This window comes from Chamaea fasciata, unplaced genomic scaffold, assembly GCF_029207755.1.
Source record: "Chamaea fasciata isolate MVZ Bird 193981 ecotype frontalis unplaced genomic scaffold, bChaFas1.0.hap1 SCAF_19, whole genome shotgun sequence".
Taxonomy (NCBI): domain Eukaryota; kingdom Metazoa; phylum Chordata; class Aves; order Passeriformes; family Sylviidae; genus Chamaea; species Chamaea fasciata.
This window is the reverse complement of record NW_027094104.1, coordinates 10,856,320-10,881,440: the sequence shown is the minus strand read 5'-3', so window position 1 is coordinate 10,881,440 and position 25,121 is coordinate 10,856,320. Positions and strand designations below refer to the sequence as shown.

General features: G+C 57.3%; 1 protein-coding gene across 9 annotated transcripts; it reads right to left on the bottom strand.

The window, feature by feature from the left end:
* Positions 1-650: 650 nt before the first annotated feature.
* Positions 651-23,341, bottom strand: NDEL1 (nudE neurodevelopment protein 1 like 1). Of its 9 annotated transcripts, XM_066200247.1 has the most exons (12): positions 19,364-20,288; positions 19,060-19,144; positions 18,835-18,897; positions 15,412-15,509; positions 13,930-14,083; positions 12,680-12,828; positions 11,588-11,724; positions 9,393-9,566; positions 8,558-8,649; positions 6,411-6,562; positions 3,708-3,742; positions 1,908-1,996 (listed from the first exon to the last, which is right to left on the bottom strand). In XM_066200247.1, the coding sequence occupies exons 2-12, from the start codon at positions 19,066-19,068 to the stop codon at positions 1,989-1,991; spliced, it is 1,071 nt and encodes a 356-aa protein (XP_066056344.1). In that variant the 5' UTR covers positions 19,069-19,144; positions 19,364-20,288; the 3' UTR covers positions 1,908-1,988. The 9 variants fall into 9 exon arrangements, with proteins under 9 accessions (XP_066056343.1, XP_066056339.1, XP_066056341.1 ...); XM_066200246.1 differs by lacking the exon at positions 3,708-3,742 and having other exon boundaries at positions 651-1,996; positions 19,049-19,144; positions 19,364-20,281; XM_066200242.1 differs by lacking the exon at positions 3,708-3,742 and having other exon boundaries at positions 651-1,996; positions 19,364-20,281.
* Between the last annotated feature and the right edge of the window lie 1,780 nt (positions 23,342-25,121).

The following is a 25,121-nucleotide window of genomic DNA, read 5'->3' as shown; positions in this document are numbered from 1 at the left end:
GAGATGGAGCAGCCCGGGGAGGGATGGAACAGCCCGGGGAGAGATGGAGCGGCCCGGGAAGGGGATGGAGCGGCCCGGGAAGGGGATGGAGTGGCCCGGGGAGGGGATGGAGCAGCCCGGGAAGGGATGGAGCAGCCCGGGGAGGGATGGAGCGGCCCGGGGAGGGGATGGAGCAGCCCGGGAAGGGATGGAACAGCCCGGGGAGGGATGGAGCGGCCCGGGAAGGGGATGGAGTGGCCCGGGGAGGGGATGGAGCAGCCCGGGGAGGGATGGAGCAGCCCGGGGAGGGATGGAACAGCCCGGGGAGGGATGGAGCAGCCCGGGAAGGGGATGGAGCAGCCCGGGGAGGGATGGAGCAGCCCGGGGAGGGATGGAGCAGCCCGGGGAGGGATGGAACAGCCCGGGGAGGGCCCCAGCCCCTCTCCTGTACACAGGAAACTCCTTCCAGCCGCTCCAAGGAGGCAAAAATCCCCCGGAAGGCAGCTGGAGGCTTCCAGCACTTCCCCAGCTGTGCCCGTGCCCCTGTGCCCAAACTGAGCAGCATTCCCAAGGGAAAGGCTGTGGGATAAAGTGGCACTGCCTGAACATTGGCCCCTCCCTGGGGTTTGGCAGAAAACCCTACGGGACAAAGTAAGAGCCACGGCCACTGGTTCTGCAAAATCCACTGATTCCACATTAAAAGAACTTTATTTTCGGAAGATTACTCTCATTTGTTTTCATTCTTTTGAAACCACATCATGTCAGTGGCACCAGGGTGGAACGTACATCCTACGGAAACATGCCAGAGAGAGGCTGAATAAATAAAGCTACAAAGCCCAAGTTATGTACAAAGACCTCAGGCAAAGGTATTATGTTTACAAATCTATGTACAAGAAAACAAATGTAAACAGTCAAATGCAGCAGAGGATGCACAGGAAGGAAGGACCATACAAACCCTAATGGCAGAGGGACAATCCCACCTCCCCTGCCGGGCCAGCGGGGTTTGATTCTCAGCGTTTGCACCTCAACCACCTGGGAGCTGCAGAGCCCCGGCACGACGGCTGCTGCACCCTCAGCTCCACCCCGGGCTCCATTTGCTGCTTCAGTCGAAAAATCCACCGACTCTGAGGCACACGGGCAGGGAAACCACACAGACGTGGTTCAGCCGCCCCAAAGCGTCGCAGAGGCTGCACAGCCCCGTCCTAGAGCGCGGGGGGCGACGGGCAGGCGGCTCTCGGGGCCGGGGGGAGCAGCAGCTTCCTAAAGCTCCCCGGGCTGGCTGCGTGCGGGGTGAGGGACGGAGCCCAGCAGGGCCAGCGAGCTGCGGGGCAGCCCTGGGGGCACAGCCCTGCCCACCCCGTCCGGGGTCTGCACGGGCACCCCAGTGTGCTGCCACCGAGGGGCCCGGCTCCGTGTGTGCGCCCATGGGGACGGGGCCGCCCTGCCCTGCTCCGCCTGCCCTGGCTGCAGCTGCCCCTGAGACAGTGCCGGGGCCCCAGCGCCACCCCTGGCCTCGCCCAGGGCACTGCCACCAGGGCTGGGAGCAGCAGCTGCGGGCCTGGGAGGGGACAGGGCCAGCGGAGCCTGCCCGAGGAGCAGCCAGGGCTCTGTCAGAGCTGGGAGAGGAGAGGGAAAGCCAAGGGGGTGAGACTGGCCTGGCCCCCAGACAGAGCAGGAGTCGGTGTCCCCAGGCACAGCAGGACTCGGTGTCCCCAAGCACAGCAGAGGGTGGCAGCCCGTGGGGCCGGGGCAGAGAACGTCCACTACAGCGACAGCAGAAAACAAACTGTATTGACAGGACACGGAGGGCCGCGGGCTGGGGGCCGCCCCTCGGGGGCGCGTTCCACCGGGCCGGGAATGGGGAGGGAGCGGGAGCAGTTCTTGTCGAGGTGAGCTGAGAAAAGCGTCCGAGTGCGGCCTCCCGCGGGTTCACACGCTCAGGGGGAGCATCCCCGGCGCCGAGGACGGTCGGGAGCCCCCCAGGCCGGGGGGGCCTTGGTCAAAGCCGTTCACTGCCCTGGGAACGAGACACAGCCCCGTTAGGGCAGGGCGGGGCGGGGAAGGGAAGGGCGGGGAAGGGTGGGGAAGGGCAGGCGGGGCACCGCTGTCCCTCCCTGGCAGCTCCATCCCTGACCCCGCTGCTCCCCCCTCCTCCTCCTCCTCCTCCTCGCCGGGAGCAGGGCAGGGCAGCACCGGGGCAGCTCCGGCCGCCGCCTCGGGGCTCATCCCGGTGCCGCAGCTGCCACGTCCCGGCCCAGGGGACTGTCACGAGTGGCCCCAGAGCCCGAGGCAGACAGTGGGGCTGTCCCCTCCCTGTCCCTGCCCCGCGGGCTGGGGCAGCAGCCTGCGGGGCCAGCAGCCTTTCCAGCTGTGCTCTGACACATCTGTAAGGAGCTCCAGGCCCCAGCCCAGCCCCAGGAGCGATGGAATTCCCCCCGAGCAGCCCAGGGAGGGGGAGCAGCCCCAGCAGGTCCTGCCTCCTTGTCCAGCTCTGCAGCACCTCCCCAGCTCTGCCTTTCTTTCCAGCAGCCTGGATTTGCCGGGCCACAGCAAAAGGCACCGGCCTGGGGGACACTGAGAGCTGGCACCAAGGCTGAGCTCAGGGAGGGCTCTGCCCAGCCCGGGCTCTCGGGTGGTAAGGGAGAGAGAAGGGAGAGAGCAGCAGAACGAAAGGAAAATACCTTAAACACAGCAAGTGTAAGAAACAACCAACAGAAAGTCCTGCCTAAGCCTCCAGGAGTGAGCTGGGAAAAGCTCTTGTGCCCCAGCTCCCAGGGCAGCTCTGGGAGGGGTCTGGAGCCTCCTGCCCACAGCAATTAACCCCAGCCAGCTTAATTAACTCCTGCTCCTGCCCCTCGGAGCACCCCAGCACACTCCGCGGTGCCTGTGCTGGGATTCCCACCAACCAAGGCTCCAGACAGAGCCAGGAGCAGCATTCCCTGCTGGAACGTCCCTGCAGTGTCCCCCAGGGATGTTTCTGCCTGTCCCTGCAGTGCCACGGGCTTTGTGCCCATGTCCAAGCACCCTGTGCCCTGATTACCCATCTGGGCTCACTGAACTGCATTTCAGGCTGTATTTTCTACTTGGCACCCCGTGCCCAAGGCTCCCTCAGCTCGAAGCATCCCACAAATCCTCGGCGGCAGGTTCTTGTGGGGCTGAACAGCCTGGCCTGAAGGGGAAATGGAGCTGGCAAAGCACACTTGGAGACCTGGAACTGTGCTGGGCAGGAACAGTGACACTGAGCAGGGACACTGCTGTCCCCACCCTCATTGTCCCCTCCCTGCTCTCGCCCTGGCCATCATCTCCCAGCCGTCGGTGCCCTTGGTTGCTTTCCTGTCAGCCAACAAGCCCAGCACTGCACAGCAGCAAGCCCGGAGGCACAGGATGCTGAAGGAAAATCCCAACCGAAGGGCAAACCCTCCGCTGAGCTCCCTGCATGGAGCCACGCTGCCCCTGCACCCCTGCTGTGACCAGCTCAACCAGAAACGTGCACTCCGTTCCAAATATTAGAGGTGAAGGAAGCAAGCAGCACTCAGGCGTGTGTTTGCGACAGGTCACAGCAGCAGAGAGGTTTATTTGGAGTCGGGAGAAGGAGCAGGTGCAGCCTCGGGCTGCGGTCAGAGCCCATTAGTGTGTGGCACTACAAACTCCCCCGTGCAGTTACCAGAGCTGCCCCAAGCCCCGGGTTACACCACATGCAGCCGATCAGCACAAATGAATTCATTTACCCATGACCAAGGTGGGGAAAATCACCTTCTCACGCCTAGTGGAGAGAAAGGGAAAGTTTATGCACACAAAAACCGCGTGGCTGAGCACGACCCTCGAGGCGGCAGCTGCGGCCAAGCAAAGGTGTTCACCCAGAGCTCAGCAACCCCGTGCTGGCCGAGCTCCGCGTGGGCAAAACAGCTCAACACACAGAGAGCAGCGCACCTGGGCCACCCACAGCTCCCTCCCTGCCGGGGACACCTCCAAAGGAGGTGGAGCAGGGGCTGAGAAAAGCCCCAGATCGCCCAGGCTGGTGTGCAGAGACAGCTCTGGCTGCTGGGTGTGAGCACAGGCACTTCCCACATTCCCCTTCAGCTCGGTTCGTTCAAACAAAGCCCCGGGGACTCACAAGCGTCACCAGGAACAGCCAGCAGCTGCGAGGACGCTGCACGAGGGGAACGAGCACCTCAGGCCGGCTGTCCCAGCGCCAGGGCCCGGCCGAGCCCAGAGCGGTTCCGGTCCCCGGACAAAACCGACATCGACGACCAATTAACAATAATTACAACAGCAAAACCACCAAGTGCCCATCCTGAGGACCATCCTCAGGTGCTGTTCCGCCATTCCCTGGCATCGGGACGGAACCTGCAGGGACACATCTGCAGGAGACTGATCTTACAGCAGACAGTTTTGAACAAGCAGGCAAAGCCTGGCTCCTGCTCTGCAGCCAGGCTCTGCGGTGAGCCCTGCTGGGCTCCAGCGCCCCCAAAGCTGCCCTGCTCCCCTCTGAGGGCAGAGAGCAGCCTCGACGGGAGCGGGGGATGCCTCAGGTACCTCAGCCAGCAAACTGGCCGGAGGAGGAGAGCAAAGAGAGCTGCAAGCATGGGGTGAGTTACCTCGGAGCCAGCCCCAGCACCCAGCCCCCGGCTGCCCCTGGCTGCACACTGGAGCTGGGCTGCACCGCACCTGGGCCAGTCACACCTGGAGCAGGGCTGCACCGCACCTGGGCCAGTCACACCTGGAGCAGGGTCACACTCCCATCTGGAACAGGGCTGCACTCACACCTGGATCAGTCACACTAGGAGCTGGGTTATACTCATGGCTGGATCAGAGTCACACCTGGAGCAAGGTTACACTCCCACCTGGATGAGGGTCACTCTCACACCTGGATGAGGGTCACACCTGGGTCAGGGTCACACTCACGCCCGGGGCAGGGTCACACTGTCACACCTGGGTCAGGGTCACTGTCACACCCGGGGCAGGGTCACTGTCACGCCTGGGTCAGGGTCACTGTCACACCCGGGGCAGGGTCACTGTCACACCCGGGGCAGGGTCACTGTCACGCCCACCAGTGCCCCGGCACACCGCCCTGGGCCGGGCTCAGCCCCCAGTGCAGCTCCCCGGGCCCAGCCAGGCTCTGCTCAGCAGCTCTGGGGCATGGGCACAGCCAGGAGCGGCTGAAGGGACAGCACGCGGGCTGAAGGGACAGCACACGGGCTGAAGGGACAGCACACGGGCTGAAGGGACAGCACACGGGCTGAAGGGGACAAGGACAGCACACCGGGGCCTGCAGCATCCTGCAGGTCAGCCCACGGACACCTGCAGCCCTTCTCCTGCCCACCAACACCCCCGGCCCTGCTGCAGCATTCCCCCCCTCAGCCCCAGCCTGCTCCTCCCTGCAGGCAGCCAGCCCGGATAGGGAGCTGATTGCAATCTGCGTAATTAACGGTGACCCCCGCGCCACGGAGCCATCAGCTTATCTGTCACCGCACACCTCAGTACAGGCCCTCAGAATAATCCCCCAGCACTTCCCGGGGATGCAGAGCCCCCAGGCCTGCAGCACACACAGCCCCAAAGGCTGACCTGCACGTGACTTTCAGGCTCTGAATTCTCCCTTTCCAAACACCGGAGGCTCTCGGTGCCAGCTTTTAAGGTGCAGCTTTGCCCTGCTCCCCCACAGCCCCGCTGAGGATGAGTGCGGGGAGCTCAGCTGGCTGCTCTGGCACTTCCAGCTTGGAAACAGCTCCTTTCATTCCCCAGAATAAACGTGGGACCGGGGCAGTGCCGAGTATCAGCACGACGCTGCACGGATGACACGATGGGAGCACGGAGGGGTGTTTGCCCCCAGCCCACTGGAGAACTCTGCGCTCCCCACCTCTGGGCACCCGGTGGGTGTGAGGGGCTGGGGAAAAGCCCCGCGCAGACACACTGCCGACATCCCAGAGGGAGCTCTGAGCACGGCAGACACGCGGGGCTGCTGCTCCCAGGAAGGCAACCCCGGCTCCCGGCACGGAGGAGCCACAGTTCCACCACCAACGGTCCATCCCTCCATCCCAGAGCGGTGTGAGCAGCCAGGACTCCTTCCTTCCCTCCCTCCCTCCCAGGGAACAGCCCTGCCTGCCCTCAGCTGCTGCCGGGGAATCTCCAGGAGTGGCTCGGCACTTCCCCAGAGCACACCCGCGGCCCTGGCAGCCCCTCCTGCGCTCCTGAGATGCTCTCAGAGCGTGCAGGGCTTGAGCTGAGATGTTCTCCTCGCTGCTGGGCTTGGTCACAGCCCCCAGGAGACGGGGCAGGACTGGCACTGCCACCCCCCACACCTGCTTTTCTCTCTGCCCCACGAGCTGTTTCTCCTACAGGCTGAAAGCCGTGGTGGGCTGAGGACAAGCAAGGCATGAGGAGTGCCCCAGGTGTCGCTGCCCGAGGGAGGGCAGAGCTGTGCCCTGACTCACCCCTTGTCAAAGAAGGACGTGTGCCCCGGGTGTGGGTACTTTGTGCTGCTGCTGCCCATCACGGCGCTGCCGACGTTCCCTGAAATGTAGGATTTCCGTGACGCCTGGTCCTTGGCAAAATTCCTGCAAGCAGCTAATTTGGATTCTAAGGCCTGTGACAGGGGAAAAAAAAAAAAAAAAGCGTTAAAAAAGTTAATAATTAAGAGGAAGTATTTTGCTGCTCGTTGATTGCCGTGAGCAGGGCTGCAGTGTGATCACCCTTGGCAAAAAAAAAATGGGAACAAAGCTGTCATTTCCTCTGTCACCCCACCACAGAGGAAACACACAGATGCTGATGCAGACTGCCAGACATTACTCAGCTCCACGAGGGCTCAGATTCTAGAGAGATGAACTCTGAAATAATTACCCAAGATAAGGAAGTCAAATCCTAGCAGAAGTTCCCCAAACTTCTTGCTTCAGCAGCTGCCTTGAACTGATCAGAAGACTGAGAGCCCAAAGCAGAATCCTCAAGCTACGAGAGGAACTGTGCATTTGGAAAGTTGGTTTTTCCACCAGGACAATGCCTCCTGGAAGTTCTTCCTTCATCTTGACTTCCAAAATAAAGTCAATTTCCAGAGCTTCACTGCCACCCTTCCAAACAGACCTGGTGAAGTTTCTTCCCCCCCTCTGTAAAGTGACAGTGACTCCTGGAAGGAGGAGCAACATCCTGATTCTCTCCTTCACTCCACAACATCACCTGCCCTTTCTGCCACCATCAGAGGCTGGGCATCCACTTTATCCTGAATATCCCTGTGGTGTAGATCCACTTTATCCTGAATATCCCTGTGGTGTAGCACAAAGTCCTCACTCCTCACACCCCCTTGGGCACGGGGCTGTCCAGAACACCGCAAACTGGAATTCACCTCCCCAGATGTGGGGTTTGGCCTGCTCTGCACACAATATTCCATGCACAGGGCACTGCCATGCTGCCACGGGTAAGTGAACCCTGTGCACACTCCCAGGAGCTTTATTTAGGGATGGAAGTTTATTTAGGGACTGTCCAGGCAGCTGTGGGTACCTCGGGGTGTCCCAGGTTGCTCCCTGTGATCTGAGCCAAGGATTCCCTGTCCAAGGCAGGGCAGCAGAGGGGAAACTTCCTGCAGGGACAAGGAGGGCAAAGCTTGGGATGAGGCACGGCCAAACCCCAGAGGACCTGGGCACCCTGTAATTGTCCCCAGAGCAGTGCCTGAGCTGGGGCTCAGTGGCCCAGCTGTGGCTCAGGGCAGGCTGGGGGAGCAGCTTGCTTATTTGGCATTTCCTGTCCCTGCAGAGTAATCACACGGGATTGTCACTAAGCTCCCTAAATCCCCTGCAGACTCTTACTCACAATGATCCCCTTTTAAACGTGTCACTGCTAACCCCGGGCCGTCCTGCTGCCCTTTCAAAGCACGGCTGCCTCCAAATGGGAGCAGCCAGGCGGTTTTTCGCGTTCCAGCTTTGCTAACACAACTGTCTGTACTGCAGCTCCCGCCAGGCTCGGCGTGGTTACACAGCACAGGGCACGGCCAGCCACAGCTCCCCCGGGCTCTGCTCACACACAAACCAGCCCGGCTCATCCACAGGCTCCTGGGAGCTCCAAAGCCGTTTCTTTTTCCAAGAGGAGAGCCTGGGTCCTGAACGACACTGCAACAGATGTTTAAAGCACTTCTTCCCTGCTTACAGCGTAATCCCTTTAAAGGCTCACGCATTTCACTTCCCCACCAACCACAGATGGGAGCATTTGGCTTTCTCCTCATTTGTTCCCAAGGCTGGTTTTGCTTTCAGGATCTGTGGCAGATCTCCCACCAGGAGACCCTGGCAGGGTGAGCCCAGCTCCTCCCTCACCTGAGCTCCTGACAGAGGATGCTGCAGGCCCACTTAAGGTAAGAACAAGCTGACAGTGCCTAACCCAGCACCTGAAAAATTTTTTATTCCGAATACGGATTTTGTCACCCCCAAACTGGATCAGAACCATAGGATCAGGCTTTGAAAATCAGAACAATGTGAATAAAAAATGCATTATCCAATACTAAGCAGTGAATGTGGATGATCTGGCAGCTCCAGGCCAAGGCTGTGCCTGAGCACAAGGACAGGAGCCCCAGGGAGAGCCCAGAGCTCAGAGCACTCACCCCCACTTTCCGTAGCAGATCTCCCACGATGTTGAGTGCAGATATTCGAGCTGAAGGAGTCAGTGGGCTGGTACCAAACCCATTTGGTATAGCTGCAAACACAGAAAACACAGACACATCTTATTACTTCACTCCCTCCACAGTTCAGGTTTCGAAAACATTTAAATACAACAGCTTCTGCATTAAAAAAAGAACCCAAACGTATCTACAGTCTTGCTGCAGACATTTCATGCAATTACCCACAGCAGCTGCAGGATCACTGGGCAGGGAAAATGATAAAGCTTAATTCCTGCCCACTGCCCTGGTTCCCCCCAAGCAGAGTTCATGCACTCTCCATCTGCAAGGCCACTGACTGCAATCCATCTAATCCAGCCCGAGCTCCCTCTGCAACCCACTCCTCCTCATCTAAAAAATCCAGGATTAATCCCCTGGACTGTCCAGAGCCTTCCAGATGGGAAAAGGGGCTGGAGTAAGATCCCAGTGCCTCAGGGAGGAAACAGCAGCCCTGAGAAGTCAGTGTGGTAACAGAGACTCCAAACTCCTGACCCTGCTCACCCACCACTGCTGCTGCACATCCGAGCAGAATTGATCAGGATTGGATCATCTGAGCAGAATTATCAGTGCCTGCACTTCCCTGCATTCCCAAATCCCTTCAGGGCCCCACAGCAGAGTGCGACCCCCTGCCTGGCCCCAAAGGCAGTGTCTGAGCTCCACTGTCCTTTCCCAAGCCATCTACTCCTGGAACGCTGCCCCGGGATTCCAACACACCTCACGGAAGTGTGAGACCCACACTCCCCTAAGGAGCACAGCCGAGCCCCATCCCTATGCCTGGTACCTTTTGGGGAAGGAAAACTATTTTCTGATCCTTTTCCAACGGGTGTAGCTGGCAAGGAGAGCGAGGCCTGGACAGCTGAATCCATCTTCTCACAGTCCAGCGTGGGGGAGCTGGGCGCTGATTTCCTGGTCACCTCCTGCTGCCTCTCCCTCACAGCCAGCTCCTGCCGTAGGTCTGAGGGGTGGGAGAAGGAAAAAAAAAACCACAAAATCCTGTATTAGTGATTGATTCTCTCACAAACACTCCCTCTGTTCGTTTGGGAGGGGCAGCAGGAGACAATTCCCAACAATCCTGCCGGGTTAGTGCCTGCTGCTGCTTCCTCCAGCAGTGGGGACACGCCTCAGAGCAGCCCCATCCCACCCCATCCCATCCCACCCCATCCCATCCCATCCCATCCCATCCCATCCCATCCCATCCCATCCCATCCCACCCAGGACAGGAGGGAGCAAACAGCCCTCCCTGCCTGCCCCACACAGCTCCCCGTCCCTGCCATGGGGGCAGCTGATTTCCCTTAGGATTTCCCCCCATTTGCAGTGTGAGCTCCACGTTACCCAAACTGCAGCTGCTGAGCCCAGCCCCTGCTCAGACACAGCTGGGAAAAACAGAGCAAGGATCCTTTCCTGTGCTTCCCACTCCCTACGTTCTGCTCCCAGCTCATAATCCACACGAGCCAAAGGCAGTGCAAGGGCTGCATCCAGTTTCCTGATGCCCTGACAAGTGCAAGAGCAGACTGGAGGGCAGTCCAAAGGACGGGCTTTAGAAAAGCCTGGTTTTATTCTCACCTCCTCCCCAGACTGCAGCTCACCCCTACCCTGTCCCTTCCCCTTCCCCAGCTTTTGGACATTCCCACATCCAGCACAGCCCAGCCACGGATCTCTCAAACCCTCAGGAAGGTGCAAACGAACATTACAAAGTGAGTTGTTCCTTTTTGGGCAGAGCAACTTCGTTTTCACAGACCCTCCTCCTATTCGTTGCCTCAATCTGGTATAAAAGCAAAATTAACTGCACATCACAGCTTTGAAGCTGTAACAAACAGAGCTGATTTTAGGCGAAACAGCAGAGCTGAAGTGAAAATCTGTCTGGGCTCCCAGAAGAGGATCTGAGGCTGTTCAATCAGAAATGTCATATCTGAGTTTGACAGTACCAGTTCTGTTAGAGGCTACTGCTCCTGCTTGCTGCCAGGGGGAAAAACTCACAAATGCTAAAAATGTCCAAATGACTCATCTGAGAAACAAGATGTCTGTTTTGCTGATTGTTCCAGTGTTCTAGAAAACAGCCCCCTGGGTTTTGCTGCTTTTTCCACTTTTATTGCCCTAATCTCAAATTCCAATACAGAACTGTCTTTCTTCATATTTATTACAAAAATCCCTGTGCTCCCGATGAAGTTCCCAGTTTCTGGGGCACAAACTTGCTTAAAAAAAAGGTTCATAAGGGAGAACACCAACAAAAAGTCCCAGCCTGCTGTCAGGTGTGTTCTTACACTCAGGTCCAGGCCTTAAACGAGGAAATATTTGAGAAAGCTTCATTTAGGTAACAAAGCTGCAAACCACCAGCCTCTAAAGCACATTTACTGGCTGGCACAGGCTCGTGAGCAGATCACCTCCACTGTTAGAGGAATCAGTTTATACCAGCAGTAAAAATGCTTCCCCGGCATCCTCAGTGTGAAACCCACCGGGGAATTCCCAGCTCCCCATCTCATCCCAGAACACCATCCCAAACATCTCCCACGGGTGTGAAAACAGCCTTTACCAGAATATCTGAAATAATACATTTGAGGCAATTTCCAAGGGGCTCAGAAGGAACCCAGGAGAGATGTTTTAAAGAGTTACTTGACCATTTATCCTGTATTTCCCACCTCCTGTGCTTTCCCTTCCTATCAACCCACAGCAAGAGCAACTTTTGAAGCCACCAGTTCTCTTATATCTGCAGAGCATTTTGGTGTTAAAAACCCTGAATTCATCTAGTATTAATTCTGAATGATTAAATTAAATTATTTATTCTGAATTATTAAATGAGGAAACTTTTCTCTTTGGCTACACTGGACATACAAAGAACGCGCTGCCAGTAAAACCTGAAGCATCCAGTTCAAGTCTCATCATGTGAGGCTTCCTAGAAACATGAGCTTTGCTTGCTGCACGTCTCTTTTAGCAAACCAACCCTGCACCAGCCCCCAGAACCAACCAGACCAGCCATACCTCTTGCTTCATCCTTTAATCTCTGTACAGAGACCAGCAAGGACTCCTTGTCATCCAGCTCGCTTTCTAAAAACGCATTTCTCTCAATAGCTTGGTTCAGCCTCTGTTCGAAGTCTTCCAATGAAACTATTGTTGCCCTAGAAACAAAAACCCAGAATATTAGGTTCTTCAGCTCAGCCAGCATAAAAGCTCATTCAAAAGCACAGCAGAAGGGAAATGGTGGCAGGGCTGCGTTCAAGGGAAGCATTTGAAAGCCGTGGAAATGTTTCTTAACAAGGAGTGATCAACTCCAAAGAACAGGGGGGAAAGAGGAGAAGAACGGGACAGCATCTGGCTCTCAGAGATGTGGGAAAGAGCCAGCCCAGAGCAGCCAGCTCCTTTTTCCCCAGGCAATGCATTATTCAGTGCCCCAGCTCAGGTGGGGCTCTGCACAGGCACAGGCCAGCCAAGGTGGGCAGCAGAGCACTGGGACCATGACCCAAGGCCCAAATCCGCCCCAAATCAGCGTCAAAAGTGAGTAATCAGCTTAAGAGCCTTGTGCAAACAGGGCCTGGGCTCTCAGATCTGTTTTCCAGATAGCCAGAGGCTCATTCCTGCTCTCCCAGAGTGGCAGAATTCCCACTCAGCAGAAGGGAAGCACGACCTCCGCCCAAACTGGGCGTTCCCAGCAGCAGCCTGCTCACTCCAGGCCCTTGGGAAGGGCAGGATCGCTGCCTCCAGCTGCTCTGCAAGGGACCAGGAGACTCCTTGGGCCTCTTTGCTTCAACAGGGACTACGGAAAGCAGCAGCTCCCGACTTCAAAGGGGCTCTGAGGCAGCAGGACCACAAACATCAGTCACTTAGCTGGGGGTACCAAGGGCAGAGCAGTGGCCTGGCTGGCTCTGGGCTTGTTCTTCACAAACCACACTGTGCCACTGCCCTTCCTGCTGATGGTGAGGGGCACCGGGCAAACAATCCAAAGGCTTGGGGGCGTTTGGGATTTTTCTGATTGTTGTTTTCCCTTAGAGGAACAATGAAATGCTCGAGCTGAGCAGCAAAGCAAAGATCTTGGTGGTGCAAGCTGCAAGGGAAGAGGAGGTTTGCAGCCTTCACCTCTTGGCGCGTTCCAGGTCATCGTTGGCCTGCTCCAGCTCCCTCACATATTTGTGCAGCTGATCTTTGATGGCCCTTGTCTGGCTCAGGTCGTCCTCCAACAACGACACCTGCTTGTAACTCTGGGCGTACTGGTGCTCCAGCTTCTCCTGAAACAAGGAACAGGGAGATAAACAATCAGCAGCTGGCACTGGCCAAGCGACCAGCACGAAAAGGGGATAGAAAGGATCACTCTGTGCGCAGAATGCTGCTTTGGGAGCACTGCTAATTCAGAGCAGAAACTGGAGAGGGAGAAGGAACAGGCTGTGAACATCAGAGCTGGCCACGGTACAAAATCCCAGCCACGTCCCCACGGCACAGCTGCCTCTCAGGGCTGCATCCCTGCATCTGCTCCCCACCGCCTGCACTGCCAGCTGCTCCAGGAGGGCAGAGAGAAATCCAACTGCACAGCCTCCCCTTCCGTGCTGCTGCCTGGGCAGCGCCCACCCCGACACCAGAAATTCCCTGATGTGTCCCTGAGCAAAACATGGGCCACTGAATCTGCCACAAAACCTCCAGGCCCACAGACTCATCCTCAAAAGACTGAGGAATTCACGGCCAAACACCCTCTGAGGGCACTGAGAAACTACCGCCCTCATCAAACACAACCAAGTACAGCTGGGACCGGAGACACAAAGTAACCCCATAAACCCTCCTCCTTCCACTTGGGTGAATTTCAAACCTCTGTCTTCACTAAATAAGCCCAAAATGATGCTTCCTCAAGATTTCAAGAACTTGTTAACACAGAGGCATCAACTCGGAGCTACCCTCTGCACGTGCAGATCCCTGAGCAATTCCTGGCTCCACAGATGGACGTGGAGACTCCCCGAAAGACGTGCACAAATCACCCAATTTCTGGTTTCTTTGGGGTCTCACAAGAGCCTGGTTTGCAAAGGAAGGTGACAAAAGCCCTTGTGTTGTGCCCTGTTGCTATGCTGATGTTCCCTGCGGAACAAATAAAGCTCCTCCTTGGCACAGGGATCCAAACCAGCACAAACTCCAGGACCAAGCTTCGTGACGTGAGCAAGAAAAATTCTGCCACGAATGTCCCTGGCCTTATTTGGGGTACATGCCACGCTTCAGTGTGGATCTTCAGCAGACAACTCCTTTTTTATTTGGGTATTCAGTGCCCAAGAGCAGCCCAGACGATCCAGAAAGAAACCCAAGGTGTAGCAGAAAGGAAAAGCAACACTGCCACAGAGAAAACCTACCTTTAATGTTTCCACTTCATACTTCAGCCTTTGGTTATCTGCTTGCAAATCCCTGTTCCTTTGCTCAGCTTGCACTAGCTGTGCCTCCAACTCAGCTTCTAACTCCCTGCTTCCCTCCTGGAATTCAGCCAGCTCTTCACGAGCCTCCTGGAAGCTGCAAGGAGAGGATTTCATCAGTGGAAAAGCCAGCAGCTCCCCAGTTAAAACAAAACCTGCAGCTCTTCTAAAATAAAACGAGAGTTTTAAAGCACTTAAGTGTCATCCACAGACCTCCAAGGGGAAAAAGACAAACGGGGAGACAGGGAAATGACATTAAGCTGAGCCATTGAAGGAAATTAATTCTCTTACATCAAACCCAGCAGCCACCTGGAATGGCTGTGTGGAACCAAAGCTATTTACAGGATTCATGGGAGCCTGAGCAGCACTTTGGGCTCCATTAGCTCTCACTGCTGGCAGACTTTATGGAACAGACAAGGAATTAAGCAAGCATTTAACCAGATTTTGGTCAGAAACCGAAGAGAGAACGGCAGTCTCTGCACCTCTGCACTAGCTGGATAATTAAAGTTTGTAAAAATCCTGCAGAGTCAGGAAGGCAGGACATGCCTACCTCAAACTACTGAGAGTTATTAAATACTGGAAGTAGCCACTCCACATACTTTGCTTATTGAATTTGCATTTTTACCGCAGGTAATAGCTCAGCCCTGAGCAAGCAGCAGAGAAAACCTCAGAGGCTTTAGGTGACAACACATCCAGGGGTATCCCAGGTGGAATTTCTGACACACAGGAACGGCTCAGGGTTCTCCACACGGACAGGCCTCTCCACATTCCTAACACATCCCTCCCAAAAAAACCCCAAACCCAAAAAAGCCCCTTGGGCTCTTTGGGCTTGAGAGGGATTTAACCCCCAAAACCCCTCAGCCCGCCCTCCAATCCCTGCAGATGCACAGCACCACTGCAGAGAGCAGCTGCTTTTGGCACTTCTGGTAACAAAAAGCCCTGTGTCCCCCCAGAGATGCAAAGCACAGGCACAGGCAGGACCAGGGGCTGTGAAACGCTTGAATAAAATGCAGCAGACACCAAATCAGCCACTTCTCATGGCAGTAATTCCACTAGAAGGAGCTTGAGGGAACAGGAACGATACAAGGCAAGCCCAAAGGTGCCTTCTTATGATAAAACATCAAGATACCACTTAAGGCAGCACTTCAATTGCACAAAGGTGCACATGATCATCAGAAGGCTCTGCTCTTGCTCAAACATGCTCAAAACATAGCCTGCAGTCCTTGGCATGGTGGCACTGGGCAAGAAACACTCAGCTCCCACAGAGATGGAAATTTTTAAGCTGGAAATCCTTTCCACAGAATTCTCTTCTCACAGGTTTTCTCTCAAGTGTCTAATGAGCATCTTGGTGTGGCCTCGCAGAGGAGCAGATTAAACAGTGCTCTGATCATTAGGAACCAAATTCAGCTTGCAAATCCACAATACCTTTGTTTGTACTTCAAGGAAAGCTCTTTCCAATACGCAGTTTCCTCCTTTGGACTCGAGAAAGTAGGGATTTCTTCACTGTCCATGATCAACACGACCTGCAGGACACCAGCACAGGGACACACTCAGGATAAACCCAAAACCAGATCACCCCCAAAACCTCAGCTCCATCCTGGGCTGCACCAGGACTTGGCACCCACGGCCAGGATGGCAAGAACCCCTCCCAGGGCTCACCCAGACCTGCCCCAACGAGCCCCAGGATTTTCCCCAGCCTCTGCAAGTGCTTGCGCAGCAGCCTGAAGTGAGACCAGAAGTTCTGGTTGCATTTTGCAGCTGCCACCCAAACTCCAGTTGGTGCCACAAGCCCACTCGGGCCCAGGGCTGGTAATACACTCAAATTTACAGCTCCCAGTTTCCACTGCATTAAATATTTTTAAGATATTTTGCCTCCTGCCAGCACAGAGTGAGTGCACCACAGCTGCTTTTAGAGCTGCAAAGGTGAGTGGGGAAGGAGGATGAAAACCCCAAGTGAGGTAACTACGAACAGCTCTGTGTGGAGATCAAAACTCAATTTATTCTTCCTGCAGCAAGTCCTGGCTCAGCCCTGCTGGTGTCACATGCAGGTAACAGCAATTTTCCACGTGGCCCTGGAGCAGACACAAGGAAGATCAGCCTCTCCCATAAAGGACATGCTGACATCACAGAGGAGTGTTCCCAGAGGGGCTCAGAGGAGAAGTTTCCCACACCAAGGTACTGATGATCCCCTCCCCGTGAGGATCCTCCTTCCTTGGACCTCCCCAAGCTATCAGCCAGCACAAGAAGCACGACCCAACACATTTTTTGTACGGTTTTATATGTGGTCTCAGCACACAGCAGGTCTCAGAGGTGGTGAAGGAGATAAAATGAGGAGCAGCACCAGGAGAGTGCTCAGAGCCCAGCCAGGAGATGCAGCATTGCTGAGCCCTCCCCAAGCAACCCCACAGCTCTTCAAGGCTTTTTTTTTTTTTTTTCTCCATAAAAAGTCAAGCCTCAAATTCTGTCCTGACCACCCAGGAGAAAGGACAGGGTGAAGCCAACCTCCCCTGTGCTCCAAGCAGAGCTCTGAACAACGCTCTGCACCAAACCCATTGATCAGAAGAGCTGACCTCAAAGTTCTGACTTTCACACTCCAACAGGCATCGCTTCCCGGCCAGCTCCGTCCCCTCAGGCTAAAATTGTCACACTAATGTGCTCTGTATCTCAGTGACCCACATTTCTGACACCTAAAAGTGGGCCAGAACAATCCCATGCTTTCGTCAGAGGGCAGCCAGGCCAAGCCCAGCGAGGCAGATCTGGCACACTGGCTCTCCAGCTGAGCTCGCAGCTGCCACAACCGAGAGCAAATTTATCCAGAGCACTTCAAAAATCAACCTCCAACCTCCCAGAGTGTTTATTTAACTGCACAGCTTTGCCGCAGAAGCAAACATGCCATGGCTCAGGTCTTCACACTGCCCAGGAGAACGGATGGGGAACCAATTTCCTTTCCTGCACTGAGAAAACGAAGAGCACCTGTGGAGCCATTCCCACCACAAACTGCAGACAGGATTTTCTTTCGGAGCACTTGCATCAGCCGTTCCCAAGGCAGCCACAGGGACAAATCCCAAGCTCTGTGCATGCGGAGCTCAGGATTCCTGCCCAAACTGCTGCAGCTCCACGGTGGGAGCAGACACCTGCCAGAGCTCAGGTGTGTCCAGCAGCTCCTGGACAGTGATTCCCACTGCCAGCACAAGGCACTCGCCAAGCACTGAGCCAACCTTCCCAGAAATCCCTTCAACCTTCCCCTGAGCGGCTGGAAACCAGCAGGGAGCACATTCATCCCAGAATAAATCAGATGAAGCACAAGACAGGCTCAGCTCCCGCAGCTCCAGAGGGGCTGAGCTCAGAAGGTGAGCAGCCAAGCTCAGGATGTGGCAAGAGAAACGCTCGCACAAGGAAGAACCTTACATCATTTCCTAGAAGCAGCTGAGATAAGGCACAAGACTCCTTCCTGTCTGCTCACACGGGGCACACCCTTGGAAATCAACACCCAAGGGATGCCTGCAGGCAGGGCAGGGACAGGAAGGGCTGCCTGGGGCTCCTGAGGACAGGAGGTGTGTCTGCCCCCCACTCCTTGTGCAAACACCTTCTCCTCTCACACGCTGGAGGGAGGAGATTCAGCCCTGGGCAGGAACTGCTCCGTCCCAACACACCCAGACCTTCTCCAACTCTCTCCTCCTGCCCTGGTGAAGCGGGTGGGGGGTCATGGTTGCCCCTGCTCCATGTCTCCCACCATCCCTAACGCTGTCAGCAGGGATTTGGGATCTACTGGCTGCTCCTGGTGCCAACACCAGCATCCACATCCCGCTTTTTGTCACACGGGGGGGCAGGAGAAGGGATGGAGAGCTCGCACACACCCTGCAAACACGGTGCTCCACAGCCAAAATATCAACCTGGGAGCTGCTGACAGCCTCCAAACCTGCTCCCAGCACACACGTGGCCACGGGACAATCCTTCACCCCACCAACCTTTGGCCGTTCCCTCGGAATGCCGGCACAAAACCACGGATTGTGCAAGCAGAGAGCAGATCCCAGGAGTCACCAGGACACAACCAGACACCTCCACACAGCTCACGCGTGGGAGAGAGGATGCCCACGGAACACCACGAGTTTAACAAAACCTGCTTTGCCCCAGCCTGTGCCTGTTGTCCCGAGCCCAGGAATCGTGTCAGGAGCTGAGAACCAGCACGGCCAGCCCTTCCTATTCAGGGCTCCTTCGCATACGTGGCGCTCGCAGAATCCGGCCTTTGACAAACAACACTGAGCCTTTTCAGGGAGCGGACAAGACAATGCAGCGGCGTCTTCCAGGGAAAATGAGAGCAGGCTTATGCTGCTGCCCACTCAAATTCATTCCAACACAGCTTAGCATTCACACAGTGCCCTGGGAAAACACAGCTCCGTGGGCACAGCTCCAGCTCCAAGGCTGCTCCCAGACAAGAACTACGCTCACGACACCGGGGCTCCTTTCAAGCCCACCCCGAGACAAAGTCAGCAGGACAGAGCGACTCTGCACTGTGAAAAGGAAAGAACTTTTCCACGCTGCAATGACTCTAAAAAAACCCCACATGCTGTGGAGGTGAAGGGCTTGTCTAAATGCAGAGGGGTTTGTACAGGACAGATCTGTTTTCCCACCTTGGAAGCATCCTTAAAACGAGAGGAGCGGTATCCTGGGGATATCACCAGAGGCAAAGGTTCAAGAATGCACCAGAAGTACCCAAACCAACATGCAGACAGCATTTTACAAGCACTTCAAGGAATCTTGCGTCCAAGGCCAACCCCAAACCTCTCTGGAGCCACCTCCCAGCTAAGCCATGAGAACACAGACACAGCCTGAACTGGAACACGGTACCTTAAAAAAGCTCCCCGGGCTCTCCATGTGACGGGAGACTCGCAGCGAAGCTCGGGACGAAATCTAAGACCAAAACACTCAGCCTGAAATCCAACCCCACGCCTGGGCTGGGTCCCACCCCTTCCCACGGTGGGGAATCCACTCCTCCCTGCTCTCAGAGTCACTCAGCCCCTCACACGTCACGGCAGGGATGACTCTGAGCGCCGCAACTCACCCTGGATGTACCTGCGGCATCTCCAGCGGCTGCAGAAAGAATTCCTCCCGATTTTAATTGCCTCACGCTCTCCCATCTAAAACCAGCTCATAAACACTGCCATATAAAGAGAACGAATGTTATTTCATGAACAGGCCGTTTTTTCGGCTTTCTTCCTCGCAATCCCACTTGCCCAATATTTTCAGACACCAGACATGAAAAATTCAGCAGAAGCAAAGCAAGGCCACTGAAACAGGACCAGCCACAGGGCTAGACTCCCCCAGCTACGCTTGGCTCATCCCCCCTCCCTCCAAGGCACCACAAAAGTCCACTGACCTTTGGGATTAAACAAGCAACCAGCTCAAATAGGACTCGATCAAGAAGTTCTGCCAAGCTCACATGTGGCCTCCAGTTCTCGAGATAACGAGCCACTCTGGCTATCACAAGACGTCCAAGTGCCTGTTTGGCTGCCAGTCCCCCCGCCTCGGAGGCGACGACGCTGTCACCCGGTGCTGGCACCACCCAGGCACAGCAGGACTGTCCACAGCCAGCTCTTCTTGCTCATTCACAGGCAGAAAAGCAGAAGAAATCTTGTCTCCATCATTCTCCGCCACCTCAGACCAAGAGCAAACCTCCAGCTCCCGGAGCTGTTGATTTTTTCCCTGCGAACCCAACCAAGACTCAAAGCGAGGTAACCCGAGCACCTCAGCAAAAACTCAGAGCAGAAAACGTTCCTGGTCTTATTAGAAGCTGGGAAACAAACAAGCAGCAGGCACGGGTTAGATTTCACCAATCAATTCGGGCTTGTTCTGCTCACGGCTGGAACAGGAGCCGGCGGATTTCCAGACGCCTTTGGATGTGTGCCCGCATCAAACCCAACCTCTGGGAAGTGAACCTTCTCCTGCAGTTCTATTTTTGAACTGAATGTTCTCGAGTGAACCACAACAAATGCCTCCTCCTCTCTTACAGCAGCACGGGAGCTCTCAGGAAGGGAGGGAAGTCACCGAGCACGGCGTCAGCACGACGCTCCTCGCTCTGCTGCAACGATCAATCCTGCACTTCCAATTTGGGCAGCGCAGGAGAGAACCAATTCCTACCTGCAGGAAACCTGGAGCCAAGTTCAGAAGAGCCTTTGAGATAAACCAAGCGCCACACAGCAAAGCCTCGTTATCTCAACAGCCTCATTAATCAAATATAACATGGCTGCTCTGCACCACATGGCCAGGACTCATCTGTCTGGTGAATATTTGATATCCAGTCACAGGGAAACCCTCCAAGAGTGAGCCAGCACTGGGGTAGGAGCCCTGAAACACACTGATGCAAAAAAGCCTCTTCTCAGAAATCAAGCTACAGCTACCAGAAGTATCAGAATTTTGCATTAAAAAATGTTTGCTGCTTTCACAAAGATGGGAAGTTCCAGACATTTGACCTCTGCTCCTTCCCAAGTAACCTCACTAATAAAGAAGAGGTTGGTGCTCCTGCTGCAGGTTCAGCTCCTGCAGAGGTGCAGGAAAGGTTCCTGGAGATGTGCATGTCCCAGAACACTCTGGCCTGAGAAAGGGGACAGTTTGCTCCCAGCTCTGTGCCCAGGAACTCCAAAGGGATGAACCCACACAGAGAGGAGGAAGAGCAAACTGAGAAGGAAACTGAGGCTGTGGAAAGGACATGCTTGTCCCTGCCCTGTCCCTGCTCCCTCCTGGGCAGGCTGGGGAGGTGTGACAGGAGCTCTGACCCTCACCCAGCCCAGGCTGCCATGGACCTGAACCCTCTGGAGACCAGGCAGCCAGCTCCAGCTGCTCTCCCTTTAAACCCTGGGGAATGGCAGGGCCGCCCAGCCAGCAGCAGTGACTTCCCCGAGAGGCCGCGGCACACACAGCACAGAGCCTGCACCAGGGACAGCTCCAGGGCTCCACCCCAGCAACCCAAACCACCCTGCCGACAACAGCCCCTGGGAAGGCGCTGGCCGCAGGGCGAGATGCCTCTGGGCACCACAGAATGACCAAGGGAAAAGCACTCGGCACGGATTTCTGCCAAAAGGACTGAATTCTGCAGCTTTAACACCTCTGAAGTTCTACCAGTGCCAGGGGTAGTAAATTGGATTTGAAAAATACCTCCCAAAATGGCATCCACAGAGCAGCCCCCAGCAGAGAGGGGCTCTGCAGTGAGCACTTAACAGCAGGAATATTAAAAGTAACCCCCCAGAATCTGTGCTGATCAGGAGAGAAGGAACCAGCACAACCTTCCACTGAGCTGTGGGGACAGAAGAGCCCTGGAGGGACACAAGCACATCATGAAAAATCTGCTCTGATGGCTGTAGCTGCCTTTGCCCCGGGGTCAGGGCAGCGCAGCAGCGCAGGCACTCTGCTGAACACACTCTCCAGTTGATCTCGATTATGTTTGTGGTGTCACAAACATCAAGGGCTGCAAAAACACCATTTCCTTTCTGCACTCTGACTTTCCTGGCACCTCAAAAAGAAACAAACCCAACTGTAATGGACTGAGGGCAAAAAGTGCACTTTGTTGCTGTACCTCTTGGCAGCCTGCTGCCAGCAGCGTGTCCAGAGACAAGATTCCTTGTGACACCAAGGTCACAGACATCAGCAGTCTCGTGCTTTCTCTCCACTTTCTTATTTTCCTTTCTCTTCTCTGTCCTTCTCCACCACATGAGGAAATATCTTAATGCATCTGCAAAATCTAAAGAGTCGGGGGGGGAAAAAAAAAAAAAAGAAGAGGATTTTCCCCTGAATCCAGCCAGGAAACAGGACAGGGGATCTCTTCCAGGGCAGACCTACCACTGTTAATCCCAAACCCACACTGTTTGCCCACCTCTGCCACGTCCTGTGCAGCCACAGCTAACCGGCACCACCATCACCCAGCCTGCCTGGGCAGTCACGCTGCCAACACACCAAACCGACATTTCGATAAATAAACACAAGCCCACAATCGCTCAGGTTGGAAAAGACCTCTGAGATCATCAACCCGACCTCTGACTAATCACCACCGCGTCAACCAGAGCCACATCCCGGAGCTTCCCGAACACCTCCAGGGATGGGGACTCCACTGCCTTTCTGGGGCAGCCCTTTCCAAAACACCTAAAAGCCCCCCAGCCTCTCTTCTGCCTTGGGACAGCTTCTGCCTCTTACAGTTACTGGCATCCCTAACAAAACACTGACCTTGCAAAGGCCACCAGCCCTCCACAGTGCTCAGGAATTGTTTCTTGGGGGGGGGGGGGGGGGGGAAGTAAAGGAAGAAAAAAAAAAATTCAGAAGCATCCGAGGAATTCTTTTACAGCAGTTTCTTGTATCTGAGCACCTCTCGGGCAGCAAACGCCACAGGCACCCCAAAGTGCCCTCCAGCACTTGTGAGCGAGGCAGGAGAGCGGCGGGGGGAAGGAGCGGCGGAGCCGAGCCGCGGGCGGGGGGCACGGCTCTCCGCCGCCGGGAAGGAGCGGGATGTGCGCCGGCAGCCCCCGGGGAAGGTCTCTGCCCCGCCGGCAGCGCGTCCTTTCCAGCCCGTCTGCTGCGAGCCGGGTCACGACAGAACACGACAGAACACGGCGGGGCTCGCAGGGCGGATAACCACCGGCCCCAATTCCCGACAGACCGCGGAACGACAGGATTCCTCGGAGATCCTCTGGGACCCAGCCCCGCCGTGTCACCCAGCAGGGCACCGGCCCGTCCCCGCACACCCCCAGGGACGGTGACTCCACCAGCACCTCCCTGCCCACGCCGGCATCCAACCACCAACGCCGGCAGGAATTTCCTCCCCAAAAAAAGACGCTGGCATAGGATCGATCAGGGATTTGACGAAAACAGAGGCAAACCACGCGTCCGGCCGCCTGCCAGTGAGGGCCCAAGGCGCAGGCCGGGGGCCGAGGGCGGCAGAGCGGCGGGCAGGGCCCGGGGCAGCCCCGAGCCCCGGCGCGGCCGAACCGGCCCGGCCCCGCTCCCGGCGGGGGGAACCGGGCAGGGCGGCGGCCGAGCGGGGCCGCGCCGCGATTGACAGCGCCCGCAGCCAATGAGAGGCGGCGTCGCCGCGGCCGCAGCCAACGGCGCGGCTCGGGGGCGGGCCCTGCCCCGTTGTCAATTCCCGGCCAATCGCGGCGCGGAGCGGGGCCCGCAGCGCCCCCGGCCCCTTCCCCGCCCGCCCCGCGCCCCCCGCCCGCCGCGCCGGGCCCGGCCCGCCGGAGCCACCGCGGGGACCCCCGGGCCGGGCCGGGCCCCGCCGCTCACCGGAGCGCATCCCCTGCCACAGCCGCCGCAGCGCGCGCCGCCGGGGCCGCCTCATCCGGGGACTGGGGGGCGGGGCCGGCGCGTGATGCAAGAGCCAGCGGGGGCGGGGGCGCTGTCGTCCGAGGGGCGGGGAGAGGGGCGGGGCCTGGATGAAGGGGGCGTGACTTAGGCGGTGCCGGTCCCCGGTATCAGTTCCCCGGTATCGGTTCCCCGGTGTCGGTTCCCCGGTATCGGTTCCCCGGTGCCCGTGGTGCCCGTCTCCGGTGCCGCCGCTGGTTCACATCCCGTTCGCCCTCGTCCCCGTCCCCACCGGCCGCCCTCGGGATGAGGTGGTCCCGCTCCCCTGCCTTTGCGGCCTTGGGGAACTGCCGCCTGCCCGTCCTCCGCCGCTCTGTGCCCGGTGACCCGGCAGGGCTCATGGACACCATCCCTCGGGGTGCCTGGACATCCATCCCTCGGGGCCCAGGACATCCACCCCTGCGGGTGCCTGGCCATCCCTCCCTCCGGGCGAGCTCTGGAGCGGGCAGGGGCAGCTCCTCCTTCCTCCTCCTCATCCTGCGCCCGCTGCCTCACTCCCCGCTCAGCTTCTCTGTCCGTGGAGCAGGGAACTCTGTGAGCGGAGGCTTTTGGAACTCCCACAGGGACCCCTGAGCTGAGCTTAGGAGAGCTGACAGCCTCCACTGCCGGGCTGGGGCGGGGCTCCCCATCGCTGCCCCATCGCTGCCCCATCGCTGCCCCATCGCTGCCCCATCGCTGCCCCATCGCTGCCCCATCGCCGTCCCATCGCTGCCCCATCGCTGCCCCATCGCTGCCCCATCGCTGCCCCATCGCTGCCCCATCGCTGCCCCATCGCTGCCCCATCGCCGTCCCATCGCTGCCCCATCGCTGTCCCATCGCTGCCCCATCGCTGTCCCCGTGCCCGGCGTGTCCCCGCAGTCCCGGGGCTGCTCCGGTTCCTCCGCAGGGCTTCCCGGGCGGGCCCTGCCCCGCAGCCGCCCCGCGGCTCCCCGGCGCTGCCCCGATACTGGAGCTGGCTTTGCGTGTCTAATTCCCTGCCCTGTAATTAGCAGTCCGGGCTGTCATTAGCGGCGGGCGGTGCAGCCGCGATGCCCTCGTGCTTCTCTTTCCGCGGGCCGGCGCTGCCGTGTCCCTAAACCGCATCTGGGACGGCTGGGACAGCCGGTGTCCTCCGTGGGCGCAGTGCCACCACGGCCACCACTGTCCCCATAGCCGTGTCCCATCCATTTGTACATTTACCCACGCTTTTCCTGCATTTCCCATGGAGTGTTGCAGACAACCCGAGGATTTGGAGCACACCCCTCTCCCCAGGCGGGTGTCCAGCCGGCCGTGGCTGTCCTCTGACCCCTGCACGGCCCTTTCTGGGTCACCCGGTGTGACCCGGGTGTTGCACAAGGTCACAAATGCTGCTGAGACACGTCAGAGCAGCGGGGCAGGACGTGCAGCACAGCACGGCCCCGGGACACCCCAATTAGAGGCTGTGCCAGGAGGGGAAGCCACGGCGTCCTGGGAGCAGTCATCCCTCGGTGACAAACTGCCCTTGGAGCCGCCTCATCCCTCCTGGGAGCAGAGCCCTGTTCCCAGGGCGCCTTCCACTGTGCTCTCTGCTCCAGAGGATGATGATGGTGCTGCCAGGGCCTGGGCCACCTTCTCCCTTCCGTGGCCATCCCACAGGGTCTTGGTGCAGCTTTTTCCTCACTCTTCAGTGACAGGGCAGCCCCTCTGAGGGGACAGAAGTGTCCCTGTGAGGGAATGAGCCAAGCTGAGGCGTCCCTGGGGAGCTGTGGGGACTAGAGGGTTCTCTTTGCACATCTGTCTGCACCTCTGGCCGTTTGTCCCTGGGA

Excerpts from the sequence above, each read along its gene's own strand:
- NDEL1 (XM_066200242.1), bottom strand. Across the intron at positions 15,510-18,834 it reads GCCCGGGGAGCTTTTTTAAG|GTCGTGTTGATCATGGACAG; the intron begins GTACCGTGTTCC and ends GGTGTCCTGCAG. Across the intron at positions 1,997-6,410 it reads ACGTCCTTCTTTGACAAGGG|GGCAGTGAACGGCTTTGACC; the intron begins GTGAGTCAGGGC and ends TCTCGTTCCCAG.